The sequence below is a fragment of the Acomys russatus genome, chromosome 9 (assembly GCF_903995435.1).
Source record: "Acomys russatus chromosome 9, mAcoRus1.1, whole genome shotgun sequence".
NCBI lineage: Eukaryota > Metazoa > Chordata > Mammalia > Rodentia > Muridae > Acomys > Acomys russatus.
In genome coordinates, this window is record NC_067145.1 from 25,394,701 (window position 1) to 25,419,710 (window position 25,010).

Sequence of the window (25,010 nt, forward strand, 5' to 3'; positions counted from 1 at the left end):
ACCTTCCTTTTCTAAAGATAGGAAGGCGTGCAACTAACTGCTGATCTTGCAGAGCTAAGTTGTGGAGAAGTACCGGGTGAGTCGCAGGGCACAGTGGGCCAAGGAACCATTAGCTATCATCTCTGAACTAAAGCCCACGCTGGGGTCTCGAACCGCCAGCAGGCGACGCTTCCCTTAGAGACAGCTCGGCCGCGAACCCACACCGCCAGTCCAGCTCCTCGCAGACCTCGGGGGACCGCCGCGCCCTCCACGTCACCCTTCCCCTACCAGCCGCTTTGGAGACGTACGTGGCGCTGACCGCTGCGCATGCTCCACACGGACGGGGCAAGGCGGGGAGGCTCGCACAGTGCGGGTGGGCGGGGCCGTGCCACGCAGCCGCTCGGAGCCACGCCTCCCCACCCCCAGCCCTGGGTGGCAGTGCGCGTTCCCGAGCGGCACGCGCCTCACGCCTTCCTTCCTTGGGCCTCACACTCGCACAGCCGCCCACCCGGCCGCTGCCCATCACCCCTCAGAAAGCCAGCGGCGCCATGTCTTCGCCTCCAGAAGGAAAGCTGGAGACTAAAGCTGGACACCCGCCCGCCGGTACTGACTGGTTTGCACTTTGTCTCGGGCCGTCGGGCGGGGGCGGGGCAGCTTCGGGGTCCCTGTACCCCGTACCAGTGCGGCGCGCACAGGTGAGCGGGTCCCGGGTCGCAGGTGAGCGGGGACACGTAGCCACCTCGGAAGTCGCCGCGGGTGCCCGTGCTAAGCCCAGTAGTACATACAACTCGACACTCAAACGTAGGCGTTTCTATGAGATTGCACAAATGTTTGGAGGGGGAGTCCCCAACAATTAAAAGGCAGTGTTATATCACGGTGATTAACAGTGGGCTGACAGCATTTCACACTGACAGACAAAAGGAGCGGAAATAATGCTGATCATTAATCACCCGGCATGACTTCCTTTACTCGCTTTCTTTTCGCACCCAGCTTTCTCTTGAAAGTGTGGTTAAAATAGCAGTTTTAAAGCAAAACCTCAACTTCTAAGCCAAGGCAATTGAGTCCAGTAAAGCGCCACCTTTTTAAGGAAATGGCACCTTTGTGTGCGTCTCCACTCAGTTCCTGTTTGCCCGTCCTTGGCGGCCACGCTGGAGGAGTTGGCATTTTCACTGCCCTTTCAGGTGGCAGTGTTGCCCATGGGAGCACCACAGAAGGCCGCGGGTCCCAGAAACGAAGTCTGCTTAAAGTGGTATAAAGCCAGGCCTTCTCGAAGCAAACTTTAGAGGACTGGGTGTGGGTGCGGTGGGGACACATCTGTGTCAGCTGTCTGCAGTGAAAATTGACACTCTCCAGCTGCTAGCCCCCAAGGAGGACAGGGGTTACCGAGGAGAGGAAAGGTCCTTTAAAGTATGCTGCATTCCAAAGCCTCTTCACTGTGACAGCGCTTCTCAACTAACCTAACTGGGTTTAGGAGTGAGAAAAGAGTCCCAGCGCCTATGTGCTCCGTGTGAGATATGGTGATAGTCTTCCAACAAAACAACCCTTAGAAAGAGTTCCTTTTTGAGGGCCTGGCTCCTGCCCCTAACCAAATCTATCCGCAGTTGGTACTGGCTTGCAAAGAAAGAATTGTTCTTGTCCAGTGGCGTCTCACTGAGTATATAAAACCACACTTAAGGGTAGACCCTATGCCCAGTAGATAGATGGCCAATGCATAAAGAACTCTGGGTATTTTTGTAGACTTCCTGTCTCACGTTGCTTTGGGTTTTGTTTTTTGTTTTGTTTCGTTTTTTGTTTTTTTATTTTTGTCTTATTAGTCTATTGTTTGTATATTTTGGTTTCTGATTTTGTGGAGTGTGTGTGCTTCTTATTTTTCTGTGTTTTAAAAGGAGAGAAAGCACGAAGTAGGGTGGGTAGACAAGTGGAGGTGAATATCATAATCTGATTATATCATGTGAAAAATTGCTATTGGAAAAAGGGCAAACAAAACAAAGCGAAAAAGAAAAATTCCCTTTAAGGGAAACCTTGACATTTAATTCCTAAAGGAGTAATTTTGAGTCCGCCTGCCTGTGGCTCTATGCTGCTTGGTGAGGCCCACACTGCAGGATCACACGCCTCTTGCTACTGGTTCTCCCTAGATGAGGAGTTCATTAATGTGTGTTGTTGGAAAGACGTTGAGTCAAAGTAGCATTAATTACATTGCATGTAGAGACTATCCATATGGACATCTTAGGATCCGAGGAAGAAAAGCCCACATGGGAGAAATGTCACTTGAGAGTTCTCATTTTCTTTGGTTTGTGAACAGGCTTTTGAGTTAGGGATGGAATACCTTGTGTGTGCCTACAGCGAGAACCACCTTGTCTGTGCCTGTGTGGCAGTGAACTGGGGCTCCGAGTTTAGGGTTCCGAGACACACTACTGCGCCTCTCTGGGGCACTGGGTTTCCTCACCTGAAATGAGAGGTTGGACAAGATGGTTTTTCTCTGGACTAGCCACTGGTTGGGCCCAGCTTTGGGGCTGTAACTCTTGATCCTTTGTCCCTGTTTGTTCTTCTAGTTAATCAACAGATAAACTCAGGTGACTTTGGGGCGCGCCCTCTAATTTACCTGATTAGCTGTCAGCTTCAGAGTGGCATACCCCAAGGCCAGCTAGACTTGTGAGCCCTGCAGGGTAGATGGGGAGGTGCCATTAGGAGGCTGTGGGTCTCTACACTTTCTCCCTAACACGGAAGACCCTGGGTTCAGCCTTTTTGTGGCAGGAAGGCCACAGTGCGCTTCAGCTGTGCTGCAGAATAAATATTTTTAAACAGAAGAAAGGGCCGCTCACTATAAAGAATAGTAAAGGATTGCCACAAACACAGTTCATAAGTCAAAAGTCGCTGCCTTCAAAACTTTGGGAACTCTTTCGTTAAGTGCTTAAATTGTATAACAGATTTGTGCCTAAATCTTTAATTAGAAATAATAAAATTTTCTCACCATGACTCTTTTGCTGTCCTCTCTTGTGTTTTCTCTAACAACTGCCCCCCCCATCTCTACAGTGCCCCCACTATTCTCACTGCACCTACCTCCTACTGTCTCCTACTCTTCTCCTGGCTTCCAGGTTTACAAATATCTTTACATGGCGGGGGGCCAAAGGGGGGCTGGACCAGAAGGAGACACTCAGTAAATAGCTCCAGGAAAATTACCTCGGGGCCTGCCGCCCCCCTCACTCCCTAAGAGCATGCCTGCAGCCTCCCTGTCTTCCTCATCCACACAGGTGGCTGCACGGTGGAGCTCCAGAATGGAGGAAGCAGTAACTAAGATCTGGTCAGGGTGACAGCACACCCTCATTACTTAACTGTTCAGCGCTACTCATTACCACGGCCAACTGTCAAGACACTGTGGGCAGTGCTGTCTAAGTCACTGGCAGAGATATTTGGGGTGACCTGCTAACCTCTAAGAGCTGGTTATCCGTGGGTGTCCTGTCCTGAAGGACCTCAGCAGCCTGATGGTATTCACCGGTGCCTCGCCCAAGCTGTGAGATTTACTGGGGGTGGCCTGCAAAAGGAAGGTGGAAGGAAGGAAGGATGGAAGGACAGTACTGCGCAGAGAGCTTCCTGTGGTAGACAGCGCTTCATTGTGCTCTGCACACATCTCCCTAAAGCCGGCTGGTCCCAACCGTAGCCCACCCTGCTAACTCTTCACCAGGAAGTGTGTATGGAGAACTGGGGTGAGACCGTTTGTTTCGCTGCTCTTACTAAGGTAGCGGAATATTAAGAAGCTGCTTTCAGTTCTAGCAGCGGCCACGGCCTTCCCAGCAGCACAGACTGTACATCATCCCTGCCAGCCCCCACGTGAACTGGATAAAGATTTGCTTGGCAAATAAATGTTCCGGGCCGGTAGCCACCCCCCTCCCGCCACATGCACCCGTTTCCCGTGGAAGCCAGATCTGGTTGAGTGTTGCTGGTTTTCTGTGAGGCTTCCCCAGAAGTGGTTCCCATATCCCCCTCACAGAACCACGTCAGATGACAACATGAAGGTGACAGTTTATATCAAGTACAGCAGGAAACAGACCAGTAAGTCACCTCCATTACACTAAGCATTCAGACATGGCTTTGGGGCACATTAAAGCCCATGAATGACAATTGACCCTGAAGTGCTTTCTTGTGGAAGTTTTGGGATTATCCACACTTTTCTGTTGCTAGAAATGGGAGGTGAATTTGCCTTTTATTGTAGCAAGCATCCTGTCATATATGTGGTAAGCAGGTTCCCATGTTTAGCCTGTGAAGCCAGCCACTGACCACAGCTTGAAGGGAGCAAGAGCCATCTGTGTTCACTCCCAGCATGCCAAGGGGCAGGAAGACCCACTAGTGACTTGTTTCTCTTAGCTTCCATCAGGGTTGACCTAGCATTTCTAATGCAGTTATACATGCTGCCCCTGCTCCTTATCCCTGCCTAGCTTCCCCTTCCAGAACCTTCTCTGTGTATCCTTTTCTTTTCAGCCGATGTGTCGTGTCCTGATTCGGGTTGGTGGCTGCCTCCCATCCATACATCAGCCATATTTCTTTTACACAGGGAATAGTCACTTTTGTGAAACAACCCTGTTAGGTACAGCATGTGAGCTGGAGAAATTGAACTTTCTTTTTCTCCTGTTGAACCTCCAACAAGGAGCAGTGTAGAGTCCCAGACACTTACTACCCCATGGTGCTGCCATGTCTGCGCAGGCTGCCACAGAGGATGAGTGTGTGTGTGCACATATCCGGTCTCTGGTGCAGCCCATGAGAGGCATGCTTTGCTGTGTTCGTTTCTATGGCTACTTCGGGTAATTATATTAAACTTAGTGGCTTTAAAGCCATTATAAGCTGAAAGTCACTAGACAAACAATTGAGTTTAAAGTCTTTGCTCTTTTTAGTCGTACGACTTTGTTTTTTTTATGTATTTCAGTAAAGGCAGAATAATTGAGTTCTTTCTTCTTTCACAATCTGGAAGAGTCCAAAATAGGCATTGCAATGCCAAAGTCAAGGTGTGAGCAGGGATGGTGTCCTCTGTGGGCTCTGGGGAGAGCGTTATTTCTGGACCTTCAAATGTTGAGTTCACCGGCATACCTTGGTTTGTGGCCTTTTCCTCCACCTTCAGTGCCAGCAATGACTACTTATGTCTTCCTCCATACCCACCGTGACCTGAGTCTTCTGATGCCTTTCATCACATCTGAAGACTTTTCTGATGACACGGTCCACCAGGGTAATCAAGAATAATTGTAAATTCAGATGACTAGCTCTCTAGTTCCATCTGCAAACTTAATTCGACATACCATAGAACACCTTTGTAAGCTCTGAGGAGTGGGGGACATTATACATTCTGTTGTTACCCATGGCCCAGCTAAATAGCCTACCCAGTGGCAACAGAGTCCAGAAGTGGCATCAACCTACACTTAGCAGTCCCTGCCTCCAGGATTTCCAATGTCCTGCTTCCTCACTCCAGCCTTCTCTTCTGACTCACAAGGCTGCTGGGCGACTGCCAGCCTCCGCACTCAGACATGGTGGTGTGGAAGATGGGTGCCTCTTAAGCTCATTTCTGCCCTGGACAGTGTGTCGTGAGTGATTGGGCACCTCAGCAGCCTGTGCCCTAAGCACAGATTGATTGTTCGCTTCATGTTACTCTCCACTTCCTTAGTGATGTAGCCGTCTGAGGTGCAGGGTCAGGGCATCAGGGAGAGGCTTACAGTTTTAACACGTACCACAGAGAGCCTCTGTAGAAACCCTACAGGGTCTAGGGCACAGGGTTCTCGCTGGGCTCTCCCACAACTGGCAGCTTGATAAGCCAGACATCAAGAACCGTTGCCCACCCATGGTTCTGTACCTCTTCTGTCATTCTCCACCTTCTCTTCACAGGGTTTGCACTCTGGGTTGTGAAAGCTGCCACTGAAGAGAGGTCCCTGCCCAGCCTGGTGGTGTCTGTCTCTTCCTAGAGGCATTCCTCGTAGCTAAGATAGACTGCATTCCCTGTTCCCTTCAGTTTCATCTTCCCATCTCACATATCCCAGGGGAGGTCCAATTCCACCTCCCCTTGTATCCGTGCCTCTGCGGTACACTGCCTGTGCTTAATTCTAACCTACAACATGCACGTTGCTTTCTTGTGTTCTCTCCATCAAAACAGTCATCCGGACCCTTCATCTCTTAAGGGTGGATTAACCTCCTTTTAGATAACATTTCAACAGCTCTTTCCAAGAAAGAACAGAGGCGGCTGCCCTTGCACAGCTCAGCACGCTGTAAGGTCTGCAGCCAGGCTTGGGAGACACTGGTATGCATTATTAACAGCTCTCTGCACTCCCTGTAAGATGCTGTGCCCAGAGCCCACAGGATGCTGGAAGACCTTTCTCTCCCTACTCCACCATCCTGCTAACAGATTTTTCCAGCCTCTTGCTGAGCCTTTGCATCGCTGCCAGTGAATCCCTTTTAATGCTCCATACTGTAACAGCTGAAGGGAGCTTGTTCCAGGAATGGCAGGTAGTCACTGGCCTGGTCCGTTCACTCCCAGGGCCAGTCTCACAAAGGAGGCTTCCTCCACCCTCTTTGCATTTGGACGGGAAGTTGTTCCACAGATAGCTTTTTGTTTCTAACTTTCTTCCTTTGTACAGGTGATGTAATGGTAGGGCCTATCCGTAGTCTCTCTCTACACTGTGCTTGGAAGGGTTTGCAGCGATTAAGGATGTAGATCTTCTAGATCTGTCTGGTCCAGCTGTGCCCCTGGGGGAAACTGGCTTGGTATTTCACATCTCAGATCCTGTGATGGTGGTGAGGTTGGAGCCTAGAATATCACAACAAAAACAAAACAAAACAAACAAACAACAATAAACAGAAGTGGCAGGATTACCCAGGACCTGGGAGTCTCCGGGAGCATCCTTATCTAGTCCTGGTGGTGTCATGACGAAGGTCCGACAACTCAATAATCACATGCCAGGGGCACATCGGTCTCCCTCCCTGTGGGTGGTGCCGCCATAGTGAGGAGATGCTCAAGCACAGAGGATTTGAGCACATGAGACCTTTCTGAGCTCTGACTTCTCATTTTCAGCGCCTGCTTGGTAACAGTGGAGCATATCTTGTAGGCCAGGCTCTCTCAAGAGATGTTTCAGGAGCTAATTCAATTATTCTCAGATGGCTCTGTAAGGGAGGAACACTGTCACTCTTTCTTCACAGATGGAGGATCCTGAGGCACAGACACACACAAGTGTGGGTAGAGCTGAGGTTTGAACCTGAAGGTCCAGGATCCATGCCTTAAGCTCAGCATTACACTCAGCATGAAAGGAAGCTGCTACTCTTCCAATGTGAATCTCTCATTTCGGTAATAAGCACACACACACACACACACACACACACACACACACACACACACACACTTGAATTTTTCTTTTCTAGTATCTCTAAAAAATAATACAGCCTAGATTTGCAAATGGTTCACAGATTTTTAGTTCTTACAAAACAATTCTAGATAGACTGATAGAAGCATTGCAATGTACCATCCTAACCTCTGACATCATTGCAAGCTAAAACAAATCTGCCTCAGCCTTGAGTTGTTATTAGCATTGCCAGTCTTTATTGCTGCATTAATCACAAACATACAGAGATGGATTAATGAAGTTAATTGTTTTTAGAAACAGAATTAAATGCAAGTGCAAATGCTAGGGAACTGAGCTCTGGCGACATGTGCTGTCCCAGGGGCACCTCAGAGGTGTGGCCATTTCAGACGTCATCTTGACAGTCATTTCCAGTTCTCTTGTGGAACATATTGTATCTGTGAACTGCCACATTTGAAATGTCCCGAAGGCATCACTTCTCAGTGACTATCCCTTTGCCACCACTTGGGTAACAGAGCGCCACAGTTGGACAGCTCCTGCAAGAGGCATTTCTTTCTCATGGTGTGGAGACTGGAAGTCCAAGATCAAGGTGTTGACCAGCCTGGTTTCTCCTGCGCCTGCTTTTTCTCTCCTTTCCTTTCCCTGTCTTCCTGCCCACCCACCCCCAAATCTGACCGATGGCCTCACATGACCTTTTCTACATGCATATGCACCCCAGTGCACAAGTTCAGTTACATTGGCATCACCTTCTATTTTACTTTTTCTCCTTAAAGACCCTAATGCCAAACGCCCTGACAGTCTTCCGGCTGTGGTTATTAATACTTCACCGTATGGATTTGGTGACTATGTATATCTGATGCCAAATACCATAACAATCTTAAGGCTGTGGCTGTTAATACTTCACCATATGTGTTTTGTGATGCAACAGCGTCTTTCATCAGTTTCTGGAGGGCATGGGTGGGAGGAAGGAAATATATTCCAACAACCACTTAATGAGGCAATTCTAGACTCTTCATTCTGTCAAAAAACATCCCTTATTCTCAGGTAGAAAACCATCTTAACCTGCCACAGTATTTTAATCTAAGTACTTCAAATGGGGCTGGAAGTTTTAGATTAAAATTTTGCCTGCAAAGGATGGATCTTCTGTGCTCTTTAGTTTTTTTCAACCTGAGCTCAAGGCAAGGGAAATCTATAAGGACCAACAACAATGAAGATGTGGGATTGAGGCGTGAGACTTGGGCCTTAGTGGGTGGGTGGGTGTGAGGCAGGTAGCTGAGCAGACACACAGAGACCTCAGATGATAAAACAGCTGCACAAAAACTGTAAGACAGGTATGCCCGAAACAAGCACGAGATTAGAAACGAGGAAAGACTGAGGCCTCTGCAAATAAAGATTCAATGAATAAAGTTACTAAAAATCAATTGTTGAGATAAAGGCAAATTTCTGAGAACGTTCTTAAGCCCGATCTGATTTCCTTCCAAAGTAGCGGGGCGTTCCCCATATTAAAGGGTGAGACACGGAGGTTTTAGTTTCAACCCAGGCTGGCAGGCACATCATGGTCTAAGCACAGCACTCTAATCTACCGGCCTGTTCTGTGGACTTCTTTGCCTGCTGGCCACCAGAAGCTAGTGTCCTTGTCTTTCCCAGGAAAGTCAGAGTTCAAGCCTGAGAAAACCTTCACCTGCTCCTCACTGCCCATAAGCTCTGTAAACTTGCCTGCTCCTTGTGACCCAGCAGGAGCCATCCAAACCAAGAACACCAGAGACAAGCTGACTACTCCGCTCCATGTGACACAGGCTGTGTGGTGGTGAAAGAGTAGATAGCTATCCTTAGGGAGGAAGGGAGGGGCTCTGTACGTGCAACAGAAAATACCATGCCAGGGCACTCTGTCCTTATTTAGAGGTCTATTTTAGGAGGTCCGCCATATCAGAAGCTATGTGCTGGCAAATACTGGTGATGGAAAAGAATTATGTTTTAAAGGAAACAGGAAAACAGTTTATCCTGGGCCAGGTTGGCATAACTGTGTCTCAGGAGCACAGATTTACATGACTGACACAGCCCCTCTGAGAGAAGTAGCAAGCTTTTATAGCCACAGAAGGAAGTTGTAAGTCTACAGTCGGCAGATACATTGTTGAGAGTGTCGGGTGGGTGGCTGTACAGATTGGAGAATCCTTCCTGTAGGTTTCAGAAGTTGCTGCATTCTTAGCTTTAGGTCTGGGAGAAGCTACCGGTCTGCCAAGCTTAGGAGAACATCTGAAAGGGTTTTCCAAGTCTTGAGAACATTAGGTTAGATACAGAGATTGTCAGTAACTGTTAATGGCTGAACGTAACCTGGATAATTTAGACTCAGCCTACACGATTCCATCTGTACATTGTCACAGAGCTCACTCAGCCCAGGCAAGCTCAGGCATCCTACGGGATCTCGAGACAGATGAGCTTCTTCAAGGAACTTCAGCTCCACACCACGGTGTAAGGCCAGGTGAGTACAGGGCCAACACTTGCAAACCACATTGTGGAAAATTGCTGCTAAAAGATGGTTCCCAGGATTATCGGGGTGAGGGGAAATCTGTTCTCAGATACCTTTGAGGAGACTTCATGTTCCATCCCACCAAAACACATCTTGATGTACATTTTTAGCATGGTGAAGGTTATAAAATCTCTCTTGGATCCATTGTGCTGGGGAGATGGCCAAGTTGGTCCAAAAGCCCGGGGATCTGAGGAGTTCATGTCTGTGATCCCAGTGCGAGAAAGGAGAGAGAGACAGATTCTCAGAACTAGAGAGATGAAAGACAAAGTGTGCACCTCTGGCCTCCTCACTCACACATATGGTTCTGTCTACCTATCATTTCTCACACGTGTTTCCTCCATCCTAGACTCTCCACATCCAACCCCTCCTCCTTGTAAAATAGAGTAATCACATCAAGCCCCCGAGTCAGTGATCAGATTGCAAAGAGATCCCACTTCACACCAACCATCATGGCCACAATTAGAAGTAACAAGTATGGGCACACATGTAGACATTGGAGGACTCATCCTGGTATGTGGTTTCTGATTTCTCAGTGGGGCCCACATAGTTTCTGTGGGACCCAACTTTCCTCACCCTAATACAGAGCCAAGGAAATAGATACTCAGACATAGGAAATTATGTAAGTGTTATCCAGAGCTGCAGTGCAGTTAGCCAAACTGCTAACAACCTAAATGCCCGTCACTTGGTGACTGGGCAAATCAAAACATGGCGCATCCATGCAGAGAAGTGTGCTTGGTATTAAGGAATGATGCCCTAATACATGAGGTAACACAGGTGAACCTTGAGAATACAGAAGAGACCCAGTGACCAAATTCGGTGTGGTTTATGACTTCTCCACCCTAGATGTCCAGAATAGGGAAAGTCTGGACGGTGGTCACCAGGAGCCACGGCGGGATGGACATGGACAGCCATTCATGGGTCTGGGTTTTCTGCATGGCGTGGTGAAAAACAGTCATAGCAGTGGCTGCGCTGCTCTGCATATACTCAGGCTATGTTAGACAGTCTAGGCGGGCGAACTCTGTTGTACACGAAGTGTGTCCCATAAAGCTTTAAAAAGAAAATAAAACCCAGCAGCAGCAGCAGCAGCAGCAGCAGCAGTCATAGGACAGCTTGAGAAGGCTTGCTCTGAATGGCTTTGCAGGCCCTGACTGGGCTCTGAGAAAGTCCCAGTAGCAGTTCTCTCTTGTAAAGAACCCTTCTGGGGCTGAGGGAACTGCTGTTCCAGGTCAGTGCTTACTCTGAAGGCCTGAGGACTAGCGTTCAGGTTGCTGGGACCCACCTAAAAGCTGGGCAATATTAAAGTCTGTAATCAGTGCTGAGGGGTGGAGCTGGACAGATTCCCAGAACTTTCTGGACAGCCATGGCTATGTCACCTGATCCAAACCACTGGTATTTGAAGAACTAAGATCCCCAGGTAGGGTTTCGGTGGCCTGTGTTATGTCTATGTGACACACAGACCCTAACCTAGGAGCCACTTTGTCACGTGGCTTATGTTCTGTTCACGCTGCTCTTAGAAAGTACTTTAGAGGTGATCAGAAAGGAACACTGGAGTTTCCTTGGGGAGTTTCTAAGACATCAGAGCGCACCAAGGGCTGCATCGTGTTCGTCTTCTCTACTTCACAGTACCTTCCCTCATCAGTGATGGTCGCTGTTCTTGGAGTCCATTAAATAACTGTGGCCTTCCATCAGTTGTACCTGATCCATAGGCCTCACCACCCTGGTGACCCCTGCCTCTGTTTTTATTTCAGTGAAAGCTGGCGGGATGCGGATTGTGCAGAAACACCCACATACTGGAGACGGAAAGGAAGAGAAAGACAGGGATGAGCAAGAGTGGGAAAGCACCAGGTGAGAGACAGCTGGTGGCTCAGCCAGCCTGTGTAAATGGCCACTGGTTAAATATTAATGTCTGTTCTGTGTTTCTGGTAACTCCTGGGCTTCCAGCCCACGTGCTGTGTGTTTTCCTTCCCATCACAAGGCAGGGTTCTGTGCCTAGCAAGAAAGAGACAGTGCCTGAAGTCCTCCCTCCAGCCTGCCTCCCCTAGGCCCCTGTCCTCTGCTTTAGTCGGGGTTGCTGATCCCAGGAGCTGAGCTGGAGCACGGCCTTATGCTGCAGCACTTTACTTTGGTGGGACACAGCGCCCACCTCTCCTGGCAGGTCACACTGCTGGAATGGAAGAAATAGGGTCTTGTGCTTGATGGACCTTTGTCCTCTGGTCTCTCTGCCCAGGCCAGAGACACGTGTACTGCCCGTCTGTGCTGGAAAGGCCTCACTAGGGCTGCAGTCTGAAACCCCTAGAAACTAGATGCGTACTTCAGTGACATCTCTCATTCGGCCCTCTTGGGTCCTGGACCCTGGTTTACCATCTATTTTCCTTGAAGTTTCTCACCTCATAGTTTGGTTCATTGTGAGTAGCCCTGTCAGAGCATGATCACCAGAGACACAACTGTGGATACATCCACGACACAACTGTGGATACGTCCACGACACAACTGTGGATACATCCACGACACAACTGTGGATACGTCCATGACACAACTGTGGATACGTCCACGACACAACTGTGGATACATCCACGTGGAAAAAACAAAGAAGTAAAGTTCTCTGCTCAGAACTTGACTGCAGACAGTGTCTCCACCACAGTAAGAAGGAAAGGGGGTTATGTGTGGCAATGAAAGGCGCTGTGGTCCACTCTCTGTGTTCTGAGGGATGGAAAGTTATCTGTGTGTAGGAAGTAAGACAAGACGATCCCTTGCGTTCCTGTCTGACTCTCCCATGAGTTGAAGCACACCCGCTATTGCAGATGAGAAGCTTAAGTAACGGAAGGTGGGTGGCAGTGAGAGAAAGATCAGGGGTACCCGCGTTATGTTACAGCACTGTCTTCACCCCAAAAATTAATCTCCTCCACCTCTGTAGAGCCTGGGGTTTTGAAGCAAGCTGACTGCTGAGTAGGTCACTGCATGTGCGAACAGTCTCTGTTGTGTTCCCTGAAGTCAGCTGGCTGTGTTCCTTGTGGGCACATTAGCTTTGGCTTGGCCCTTCAGCCGTGTGGCTTAAACCATGTGACCTAGTGGGAGTACATCTGGGGTGGGAGAAGTCTGTGGACACCAGGCTGTTGATTTGCGTTGTCAGTACAGGCCTCAGGCCTCGTGCCCCCGCGTGACGGTGTGAGTTGCTACAGCTCAGGCTGGCCTCACACCCTGCTTCTTGAGGGTTGGACTTATACAGGTGTGTGCCGCCACCCCTAGTTAATAACTGCTGACTTGTGGTCAGGAGCCCATGCCCATGAACAGCCCATGCACCTCTGCACACAAGATTCCCACTGCTCTTTGTTGTTTCCCCCTGCTTCGCAGCTGGCTGTAATCCCGTTCCCCAGTACCCCTCCTTAACTCTCTACGGAGTAGACTGAGCTCCTGTTCTGGGCTAGACACGTGCTGACTAATTCACATCGGGGTAGATAGCACCTAAAACTTAGAATCACCAAAGTATGTGAGAAAGTCATATCCCACTCTCCACTCAACTGTGGAGAATATTCTGACCATTGGCTAGATCTGGGTAGGGGCTTAAAGTTTACCTCCTGTATTGTCCTTGGCTGGTGCCTTAGTTTGAGCGGGACCCCTGGGCCCAAATCTGCCTATCATATTGTTCTACTTGTAGATTTCTAGGACCCTCTGTATCCTTTTATTTTGCTATTCTCCCATCCGTCTCTCATTTAGAGTCCCAATAGGATGTCCTCCCCTCTGTCAGAGGAAGGACAGCAGGTTGCCAATAGGAGACTTGATACCCTATGAGCATATACAGGGGGAGGTAATCCCCCTCAGGAACAGTCATAGGGGAGGGGAATAATGGGAAAATGGGGGGAGGGAAGAATGGGAGGATACAAGGGATGGGATAAACATTGAGATGTAACAAAAATAAATTAATTTAAAAAAATATCCATTGGAAGGAGGGAGGAAGGGGAGGATACAAGTGATGGGATAACAATTGAATTGTAATCTGAATAAATTAATTAAATTATAAAATAAATAAATAAATAAATAAATAAATAAATAAATAAATAAATAAAACTTAGAATCACAACGCCCACTGTATGGATGAAGAAATCAAGGCCTGGGGAGTCCATCCAGCCCACGGAGGCTTACCTAGTTGGTGTCATAGCTAGAGTTGAGCCCAGGAGCCTCTCCTCAGCACCAATGGCATCTGGATCCTCCTCTGTCTAAGATGAATAGGTTCCGAAAGTCTGATCTTCTCAAATCCACCCTTCCTTCTGTGCCTCACCAGAAGGAGATGGTTATGAGTGTCCAGTAAGGCTCCAGGGAGTGGGCTGCTCCACTCCATGTATGGAAAGGCCTGTTTATTTTCAGAATGCACAAAATAATGTAGTCACCCGCCGGGGAGTGGTATGCAGTTTCAGCATGCACATTCTCATGCTCCTAAGCTCTTACCTCTTTCCATGTTTTGATCAAAATGCTCTCCGAATATGAAAACAAGCGTGCTATCCGTGTCACATGGCCAGCTTCCCCCTCAGATCCACATTTGTAGAGTCCCTTTTAAAGACATCCTAGATATTTAAAACTGTTTACCTACTCCTTTCTGGTGGCTTCCCTCTTCCTCTTGAAGGTAGAGCTGTGATTACAGAAAAATGAACATCCAGAGCCCAGAGGAGGTCATTATGGGACCCAGAGAATCTCAAAACTTTCCCTGGCAATTATTTCCTCAGATAAGCTTGTGCATCCCTTATTCCTTTAATCTTTAATTTTATGGGGATTTAAAAATAATGTCTTGAACGCCGCCAGGCTGTTTTGAGATATTACATTTAAGGGAAAAGGAAAAAAAAATATATCCAAACCATGAAAATCGGGACTGGAGAGATGGCTCAGTGGTCAAGAGCACTGGCAGCTCTTACAGAAGAATGGGCTTTGATTCCCAGCACCTACATGGAGGTTCACAACCATCTATGGCTCCAGCAGGGGATCCAATGGCTTTTTTGCCCTCTATAGGCACTAGATATACATGGTACATATACATGCAGACAAAACGCTCATGCACATAAAATAATTAAATATAAAAGGAGAGAACTTTATAACTGATCTAAGACCACCCTCTCTTTTTTTTTTTTTATTAATTTACTCTTGTTACATCTCAATGTTTATCCCATCCCTTGTATCCTCCCATTTCCCCCCCCCCCATTTTCCCATTATTCCCCTCCCCTATGACTGTTCCTGAGGGGGATTACCTCCCCCTGTATATTCTCATAGGGTATCACGTCTCTTCTTGGCTACCAGCTGTCCTTCCTCTGAGTGCCACCAGGTCTCCCCCTCCAGGGGACATGGCCAAATGTGAGGCACCAGAGTACGTGAGAAAGTCATATCACACTCTCCACTCAACTGTGGAGAATATTCTGACCATTGGCTAGATCTGGGAAGGGGTTTAAAGTTTACCTCCTGTATTGTCCTTGGCTGGTGCCTTAGTTTGAGCGGGACCCCTGGGCCCAAATCTGCCTATCATATTGTTCTACTTGTAGATTTCTAGGATCCTCTGGATCCTTTTATTTTGCTATTCTCCCATGCGTCTCTCATTTAGAGTCCCAATAGGATGCCCTCCCCTCTGTCCCAGTTTCCTGGTAAGTGAAGGCTTTCATGGGACATGTCCCTTGGGCTAGTATGCAGATATAAGTGAGTATATACCATTTGATTCTTTCTGCTTCTGGGTTAACTTACTCATTATGATCATTTCTAGCTCAATCCATTTATCCACAAATTTCGGGAATTCCTTGTTTTTAATAACTGAGTAGTATTCCATAGTGTATATGTACCACAGTTTCTTTATCCACTCTTCTACTGAGGGACACTTAGGCTGTTTCCATGTTCTGGCTATTATGAATAAGGCTGCTATGAACATGGTTGAGTAAATTTTCTTGTTGTGTGCTGGAGCATCTTCTGGGTATATTCCAAGGAGTGGAATAGCTGGGTCTTGAGGAAGCCCTATTCCCATTTTTCTGAGATAGCACCAGATAGATTTCCAAAGTGGCTGTACTAGTTTGCATTCCCACCAGCAATGAAGGAGTGTTCCTCTCTCCCCACATCCTCGCCAGCGTGTGGTGTCACTTGAGTTTTTGATCTTAGCCATTCTGATGGACCACCCTCTCTTGGTGTTCCTGCTATTCTCTCTGTACTTTCGACATCCCCGTCTCTGTGTGTGTGTGTGTGTGTGTGTGTGTGTGTGTGTGTGTGTGTGTGTGTTCCTGCTATGTCTCTGTACTCTTGGCACCACCCCTAGGTGTGTGCACACACTCCTGCAGTCTCTCTACAGTCCTTGCACAGTAGTGCTCCTCTCTTGGCACTCTTGCTATTCCCCCTGTACTTTCTCTCCATGCAGCTGGTGTTGTCTGTATGCTCAGAATAGCATGCTGGGAACTGCTTAATCACATCTCTCTGGAGGACCAAGCCTTGGTTTGTAGCACTTGTTGGTTCTGTGAGGTAAATACTCCCACATGGCCTGTTTTAAGTAGAAACATGATCTCACTGAGCACAGACATGTGAAGAGAGACCTCTCGCCAGCTCTCACTAGAGTCAGCTCCAGCAACCCAGCACTACAGCCACCTCGTGGTGGTTGTCTGCACTCCATAGTCTTAAAAGAGGTGTAAAGATACAAAATTCTTTAGGATCCACTGTAAATGTCCACATGTTTATTCTGTCTGGTGTCCTCTATAGTAATGAAATGGGTTAAGTATGCTTCTCAGACACTCACATGTTGAAATTCAGCCTTCACTGTGAGGCAATGAGATGGTGGAAAGGTGGTCAGACCAGCAGGGCCTTAAGAGGTAACTATGTTGAGGTAAGTCATAGCCTGGATCTCCATGATGGAATCCCAGTGTCTTTATAAGACAAGATGGCGCATACAAGAGTGATACATGTGCAGTATCCCCAAGCTGCTCCCCACCTCCTTGGAACTGTCCCCAGAGGCAGCACCTGACCTTGGACTAGACCACAAGCCAAGGCTCCTTTCTTTAAACTTGGATTACTGCATTATAGTGACAGAAAATGGACCACAACGGAAGGTCTTCTAGGGATGAATTCTTTCATCTCTTACTTGTCTGAAAATGTATTTGCTGTGACGTAACATATGACATAAACAACTTATAAGGAGGGAGATTCATGCTGTGCATCAGAGGGCTCTGTGCTTGGGCAGCACACCATGCTGGAGGAGTCTGTGCAGGCAGACAGGGGAGGTGGAGAGGGGCTGTGGACCACAGACATGGTAGCATCCCTGTGCTGGCTTTTGTGGGCTCTCCTTCTCTGTCTCATGGCTGCTGTGACACAGATCGTTCTGTTCTGCTGTGCCCTCCCATCATGATAGACTGAGCTTTCAAAACTGTGCCAAAATCAATCTCTCTTCAGTTTTTTTCCCCCTGGCAAATATTTGGTTATAGGGATGATAAAACCAAAGCAGAGACCTGGAACTGGCAGTGGGACCGTCGCTGTGACGACCTGGCCATGTGGACCAACAAGAATGCCAAGGTGCAGGGCAGAGACACAGTTGTGGAATCCTCGTGGCCCTGGGCCTCACAAAGGAACAGGGCTCGCCTGGGCCTCCCTCCTCCCCGAAAAAAAAAGGGCTGTTCTCCTGAGGTCAAGTGGGAGTGATCACAACTGCTCTGCTTCAAGGTGGCACCAGCCATGTCCAGCCTGGAACAGTTTCTCCACAGCCAGTAGTCTGATACTCCGTGGTTTGTAAAGGCACTTGCCTTGCACACCCTGCCTTTGACACACACACACACACACACACACACACACACACACACACACACACACACCACCTCCAACCACCTTTCTCCATGTCCACATTTCCTGTTTTTACAACATTAGGGAAGCTGTCAACAAGACCCTGATTGTTTGAGAATGGCCTCTAGGCTAACTTTAAACCTGAGATCCTCTTGTCAAAGCCTCCCAGTGCCTGGGTCATTTTTACATTTTACACACACACACACACACACACACACACACACACACAACACACACACACACATACACACACATCACACCTACACACACACCATACAACACACACAACGCATACAACACACACATACACACACACACATACACACACACACAACACACACACACCACACACATACAACACACACACATACACAACACACACACATACATACACACACACGCATACACACACACACACGCATACACACACACACACACACATACACACACATACACACACATACACACACACACGCATACATACACACATACATACACACACACACACATATACACACACACACACACACGCATACACACACGCATACTTGTTTAGTGCTATACCTCCATTATATAAGTTATATAATACCCACAAAGTAGATTGCAGCCTAATTGATAAAAGTGAAATAATCAATAGCAACTTGATACTATCACTAGCGAATATCTCAAGGCCCTACCACCCCAGTGGTGAAGTTTCCCACTAATAAGGACATTTCTAATGACCTTCTGGGTAATTGCAGGTCTGGTAGGGGCGGACTGCTTCTTGTCAAATCCAATTAGACTGCTGGCATTTGCCACCTCGCTGGTAATGAACTGAGATGTGGGGTTTTGCTCATAAGTGCTCACTGACATTAGCCTCATTGTAAGCCACGTGTCCATGTCGTCAAACTGGTTTAAACTCGTTCCTTAGGTAGCATTGGAACATAGCTGTAGGCACTTGGGATGTGTCAAGGATGCAGTGAGGCCACAGCCTCACACGGTTGTGCATGTCTTGCAAGGTGCTGAGGGCAGATGAAGGGTCTGGGAGAGGTCACGCTATGTGCCTCCATGGGAGATCCCAGGACCATGATGGACAGTCCACCTGCAGACAGGTGCAGCAGCCTGTGTGTCAGGATTTAACTTAATACGGTTTGCTTCTCTGAGGCAAACAAGTGTAAGTGGTGCGTCCCCATGTTCATCTGCTGCTCCAGACTGACCATAGGCATCTGAAGCTCAAGGCTCCACCTATCCCCTGATTGGTTCACAGCCCCAATGCCCATCTATGCACAAAGAGCATGTGTGGCAAACAGCAACAGCAGGAATTGGCTGTTTGCCCTCAGCCAGCCTGATTTCCTGCACCAGCACAGGAAAGTTGCATTTGGTGCACGGTGAACAGAGCATGTGGATGCTCCTAAGTCACAGGATCCCACTGGACTCCTTAGGTCTGGGGAGGAGACAGGAAGTGTGAAGTCTGAGTTTCCCTTGGGGCCACACTGCTAGTAATGGGCTTTGAGACAGCATTCATCCAACATCTGGGTCCTTAGCAGATTTGGAAAGCAGAAGTGGTCTGTCAGCTTCTCTGTGGTCCTCAGGAGCCAGCTGCAGCCTCCATTCCAGGAGGGCCCCTTTCAGCATGTGGAGGAGAGAGGAAGGGAAGAAGACTTTTCTGTATGTCCACATGAGGATTAGCCTTTCCATTCATTCTTGTTTATGGAGACTCCAAGAATTGCACTGTGTATCTGGAGTATTTGCTTACCATAAACACATGTGCCGAGCTTAAATCAACTCTAAACACTTGGCTTCATAGAATAAAATATTTAACAGTAACAACATGGAAACAGGAGCCGTGATTGAGTCTGCTGCCTTATAGTCACCAAACCCTTTAACTCTTTTAAGTAGGCCTGTTGGTTTCAACTGTCCCAACTACCCAGCACTCAGAAAATGCCTGGTTGATTCATTTTTAAAGATGGATTTCTAAGAAACCTACAGACTTGCTGACTTCTCCAGCGGGCAGGACAGGTGCTGCCTGTGAGCGGGAAGAGGCTCCTTGTCTGAGTTCTGTTGTCGCTCAGCTCTCTTGGGGCAAAGCGTTGATTGAATTTTGCTTATGTTGATCCTTTGGGACAAGGTTTAGTTATTAAAGATGAGTTAGATTGTGGATTGGAAGACTGAAAGTCGTGTCACACTCAGAACGGTCCCTTAGCATCCGTGGATGCTGCCTCAGAAGTATAGTTAACATTGTCCCCTCTCTTCATTTATTTTTGCAACCTATAAAAGCTGTTTGTACCCAAAAAATAATAGTTCTATTAGAATATACACTCCAATATTATTTACGCTTTTAAAAGGAAGAAATTGTGTCTCATGCCACCACATGAGTGGACATTGAAATGCTGTACCTAGTGAAAGAAGCCAGGGGTAGAAGGACACAGCCTGCAGGATTCCACTGGCAGGGCTGGTGCAGTCTCAGTTGTAGTTGTGGAAGTAGCCAAAGGGTATTGGGAGGATGGGGGGCAGTGTTTGTTCAGTGTGCCCTCTTAGATGCTTAGGATGGAAAAGACCCAGAATTTGTCTCAGCGCTGTGAACACGCTTAGCACTGCAGACCTGTACACTCGACAGTGGCAAAGGTGGCGGCATCATTAAATGCTTAAGTTCAGCACAGCCAAGAGGCCCCTGCACTGCAGCGCTACCCTGTGACTCAGCAGGTCTACCCCTAGATGTTCACCCAAGAGGATTCAAAACAAAGGATCAAACAAAAGCCTGTCTGCAGGTGTTTAAAGCATCCTTGCTGATAAGAGCTAAAAGGTGACACTGTGCCAGGTGTCCATCATCTGATGAGCAGGAGGAATGTGCTCCATCCACGTGGTGTGGTATTATCTAGCTGAGAGAGTGACTGAGGGCTGAGTCTTGTCACAACAATAGGCAGAACCTGAAAAACGTTTTGCCAGGTAAGGGAAGCAGACACCAGGGGCCATGGTTCTGGATCCATTAGTGGGAAGTACCTAAAGGAAGGACATCCATGGACAGAAAGCAGCTCCCTGGCCGCTGATGGCTGGGAGGAAAGAACCCATACAGAGCTGCGGCTTGATGGGTCTGGGTTTCCTTGAAGATGATGGAGTCTTCTAGAATTACATATTCAGCACTGTACTATGTAAGGTGGTTGAACCGATGAGTCTTACGTCCTATGGCTCTTACCATCATGGAAGGGAGAGGGAGCTCTGGCTGTCGCCCCGCCCCCATGTCTTCTTAGCTGGGAAAGTACACATTCAGGTGCTGAAAGGATTTTCTACAGGGCTGTGGTTGCAAGCCCAGGGGGACCAGGACTATTCCCAGAGAAGGGGAAAGACTTGATAGTCTCATTGAAGAAGGGCCAGGGCCACTGAGCCACACCACTGGAACCTTGAACTCCTTATACAGTTGTCTCCTTAGGCCCAGAGGGCTAGCCGCAGATAGATGGGCCACATCCACAGGAGTGGTACCCGGAAGAGGAAGCAGGCATCCCTTGTGTCTCGTTTTAAGAGCAGGAGGTACTATGCCAGATGCCCCCAGGAAAGCCATTTGTCAGAACTGGGTCATATGACTATCCCTAACTCTAGTATGCCCAAGATTCTCTTAGACCTACAACAGGCTGAGTGTTTGGCATAGGGCCGCATCTCACAGAGCAGTCCGCACAGGCACCCTTGGCACTAATCCGACACTGCTGGTTAAGTTGCTAGAATGCTGCTGCAGAGATTGGACATCCCTGCTTTCAACAGCGGCTTCCAGCTGTCCCCAGGGTGCACCCAGCACTGCTGGTGCCAGGCACTTCCCTGTGCAGAGCCTGCTAGTGTGCTAGCATTCCTCTGGAGACTATAAGCCTAGATAAATGAAATTACGTTCATCTCCAGAATTAAACCTCACAGCAGAGGGCATCTTAGGGTTCTTCAGCTCCTACAAAAGCTGCATGTAGAAGACAACCTGACTCGACGTTCTCGACCACCCACGATGACAGCCAGGGCCTTGTTAGGGATCGGCGGTGTGGACAGACAAGCAGTGAAGGTTGATGCTGGATGGCTGTCTCAGGCCATGGCTGAGCAGGCCACCTCATGACCCCCACCAGTGTGGGGAGCTCACTGAGCCAGGTTCCCGCAAGTGCTCAGGAAGCTGAATACTTCTACCCTGGTGTTGCCTGTGTCCCTAGAAAGATGAGTTTTCTGCTAAGGCAAGTGCCAGAATGGGATCTTTTGCAGACAGGACTCCAAGAGTTATGGCAAACCCGAGCTTGAGGCTTTGCCAATGATGCACGTTGTGTAGCCCAGGTGTGCCTGCCCCTCTCTGCCCCCCTGCCCCTGGAGTCCACAAAGCAGAGCCCCATGTGGGGCAGTTGCAGCACTCTAGAGGAAGACAGAGTATGTCTTAGATCTTTCAAGTACGTGTCTTCTATTTCAGTCAAAAAAGTCATACTGCCACTGGTAACAAAGTGTTGGATTTATGTGACCGGGCTGTGGAGTGATGTGTGTCTCAGAAGCTGCTTCATACTGTAAAGTCTGTGCTCTTTACAGGAAAGGACTACTTGGTGTCGTGCAGCCTTAGCTACACTTTGCATTCTGTAACCAAGCTCCTGTAACTGATGGATTACAGAGTAAAGGTTTGTTTTGGCTAATGGTTCTGGAGATTTATAGCTGGAAGAGCTGCACCTGGCGATGGCTTCTGCTGAATCCCAAGGTGGCATGATGCATCACATGACAATAACAGGAGTATTGTGTATGTGTGTGTGTGCATAGTGTGTGTGTGTGTGTGTTGTGTGTATTTCATGCCATAGTATATGTGTGGGGGTCAGAGGACAACTGGGAGACTCAGTTCTCTCCCACAAGGTAAGTCCCTGGCTTCGAACTTAGGTTGCAAGGCTTGGCAGCAAGTACCTTTACCTGCTGAGCCATGTCACTGGTTCTAGCAGGCAGAATTTTGATGGGAAAATATGGGGATTGGTGCCAGTTAAAGGGGAAGAGCGTTGACGGTCCTTCTCAAGAGCAGAATCATCCTGCTGACACTGGAGCAAAGCCTGGCTCACTTCTCCTACCTGTCCCCTTCTTGTCCCTTCCTCTTTACGTAATGCCACCATCTGAGCACATGGCTCCCACGCTGTGCCACCATCTGAGCGCATGGCTCCCACGGCTCCCACGCTGTGCTGCGGGTCACGGCCAGGCACTCACTTTTCAAACAAGGCTCACTTCTGGTCTGCCGTTAGTTTGAACCTAGAAGGCTGATGGTTTATGCTTTGGCAAATAGACTTATCGACACAACAGAGAAAAAGAAAACATGGCTGAAGAATGTGTGTGTGAGGTCATCACATGGTCTGCCTTACCTCACTTGCTCCCCAACCCACACTCTGCACACTGGCTTGTAGCTCACTGAAGCTCTGAGAAAACGGAGCACGAGGTTGTGGTGCCGTGGCAGTCATTGTCACCTGTCCCTGGGTGGAATCTAAACCTTCCCAGTACCTCAAAGATCCTCTGCTTTAATATTCTGAAGTGTTGCCATCTCGAGGAAGCCCAGGACAGCCTGTCAAGGCAAGTGGAAACAATACAAATGATTCAGAATGCCAGATTCCCAGTAGGTCAAAAGTACACAACCCATAAAAGTCTAAATGTTTGTAAATAAATACCAGTGACAAACAAATACAAAATAAGGCCACACTTCTCTTGCATCTAAAAAAAAAAAAAAAAAGTTAACCAGGGCTGTGGACATCTTAAAAAAAAAAAAGTTAACCAGGGCTGTGGACATCTTTAAAAAAAAAAAAAAAAAAAAAAGTTAACCAGGGCTTGGTCAATAAAGCACTGGTCACATAAACAGGAAAACTGTTCAGTCCCCAGCACCCTCATAAAAGCTGAACTTGGTGGTGTGAGCCCGTAATCCGGGCTCTGCGGAACACAGTCCAGAAGATCCCTGGAGCTTGCCAGCTAGCCAGCGTAGCTGAGCTGTAGAGATCTAGGTTCAGTGAGACAGCCTGTCTCAAAGCTGTTGAAGAAGAGACCCGGTATCAGCCTCTGGCCTCCACATGCTTGTTCACACCCTGGGAAGAAGAAGACATTGCCTTGATGCTGTTTCTTTCCTATTAATTGCATATTGGCTGGTTGTCTCCATGTGGATGCAGAAACATATCAGACTGGCTGCAAAGTGAGCATGCCATTCTCGCCTTGAACTTGCGCCTCCATCCCGTTTCCCAGGTTTCTTGTTCAGCTCTCATGCTGGAACCAAGCAATCAGCCCTTTCTTCTCGGTCCCTCACATCCTGAGTGTCAGGAGAAAGTCCCCTCCCCAGTGAAAACAGGGCCACGTGCCCACCCACACCTGATTGTTGTGGTTCTGCCTTCCCAGGCAGCCCTTTCTCCATTCCTTGGATGGAGGTGGTGGAGTTGGGGTTCACATGAGTCTATGGGCTGTCCCCCTACCATGCCACTGTCTTGACCATGGCCGCTTCTCTACTCACAAGCTCCTGATCTGCCTCTGTCGTCTCCTTCCGGGTCAGCCACCTGCTGCCTTGGCAAGTTGAGAATTGGTTCTCCATGGATACCTCATAGTTCTGCAGTCTGGATCATTGGAGCCAAGACATACCGCCAAGATGGCGTTACTAAGTATGGAGGCACTCCAAGCCACGGAGGCTTAAGCACCGCCCCCTCCCAGATACATCCGGAATAGAGGAAGAAAGACTTCATCTCTCATTCCTCATTCCTGAGACTGCTGCTGGCGTCTGCAGTCATGAGAGCTGTGTCCCCATCTCCAGAGAAGAGAGGGATGTTGCCAGAGCCCTGTGCAGCGTCAGCCACCCTCATTTCAGGGATGTGTTCTTGCAAGGATCCCACTGCGTGCACAGGTGACAGCTGGTCTTCAGGACGCTGCTGTCTCGCTGTGGGAATTGGTACTGCAGGGCTGCTGCTGTAGCATCACTGGCGTTTATTCCTGTTCATCTCTGTGAGCTGGAGAGAAAAGAGAGGCCTTAGATACTCGTTCTCTCTCCTTTCTGCTCTCTGAAATCTCTTAAATGTGTCTGCTGGCCCTGAGACTCATCTCCTCTTCACGCCCAGGGCGCTTAGAAGGGGAGCCTCCAAGGCATACACATACCCCAGCCTGTGCAGTGCACACTCTAAAAGGCAGAGCAGGCATGAGAGTTCTTACAGCTCCCTAATGGACTTGTGGATTTGCAGGGTCTCCTGAGGGGAGAAGGAGGCAGATGCGGGAGAACTGTCCACAGGGGAGCGTTGAGAATGTTCTTCACAGGACTCTAACCTGCTTCACAAAGTCTGTCGTTCAGCCTATTGCATTTGTAATGACATGGTGCCCCACCCCACCCCCAGGCCCTGGAGGATAAGAGGTTTAGAAGATTGTTTTGGATGTTAAACAAGCAACCCAGCCTTGTTCAGAAAGTCTCAGGACCAAAA

The 25,010-nt window shown here is 48.4% G+C and overlaps 1 protein-coding gene across 1 annotated transcript in view; it reads left to right on the plus strand.

The window, feature by feature from the left end:
• The first annotated feature begins 401 nt into the window (after positions 1–401).
• Dap (death associated protein) overlaps positions 402–25,010 on the plus strand; it is a 47,867-nt gene continuing 23,258 nt past the window's right edge. Inside the window, exons 1-2 of the mRNA XM_051151024.1 lie at positions 402–582; positions 11,583–11,679. Coding sequence (XP_051006981.1) covers positions 528–582; positions 11,583–11,679 — 152 coding nt within the window. The 5' untranslated portion in view covers positions 402–527. The remainder of the gene's footprint in view (positions 583–11,582; positions 11,680–25,010) is intronic.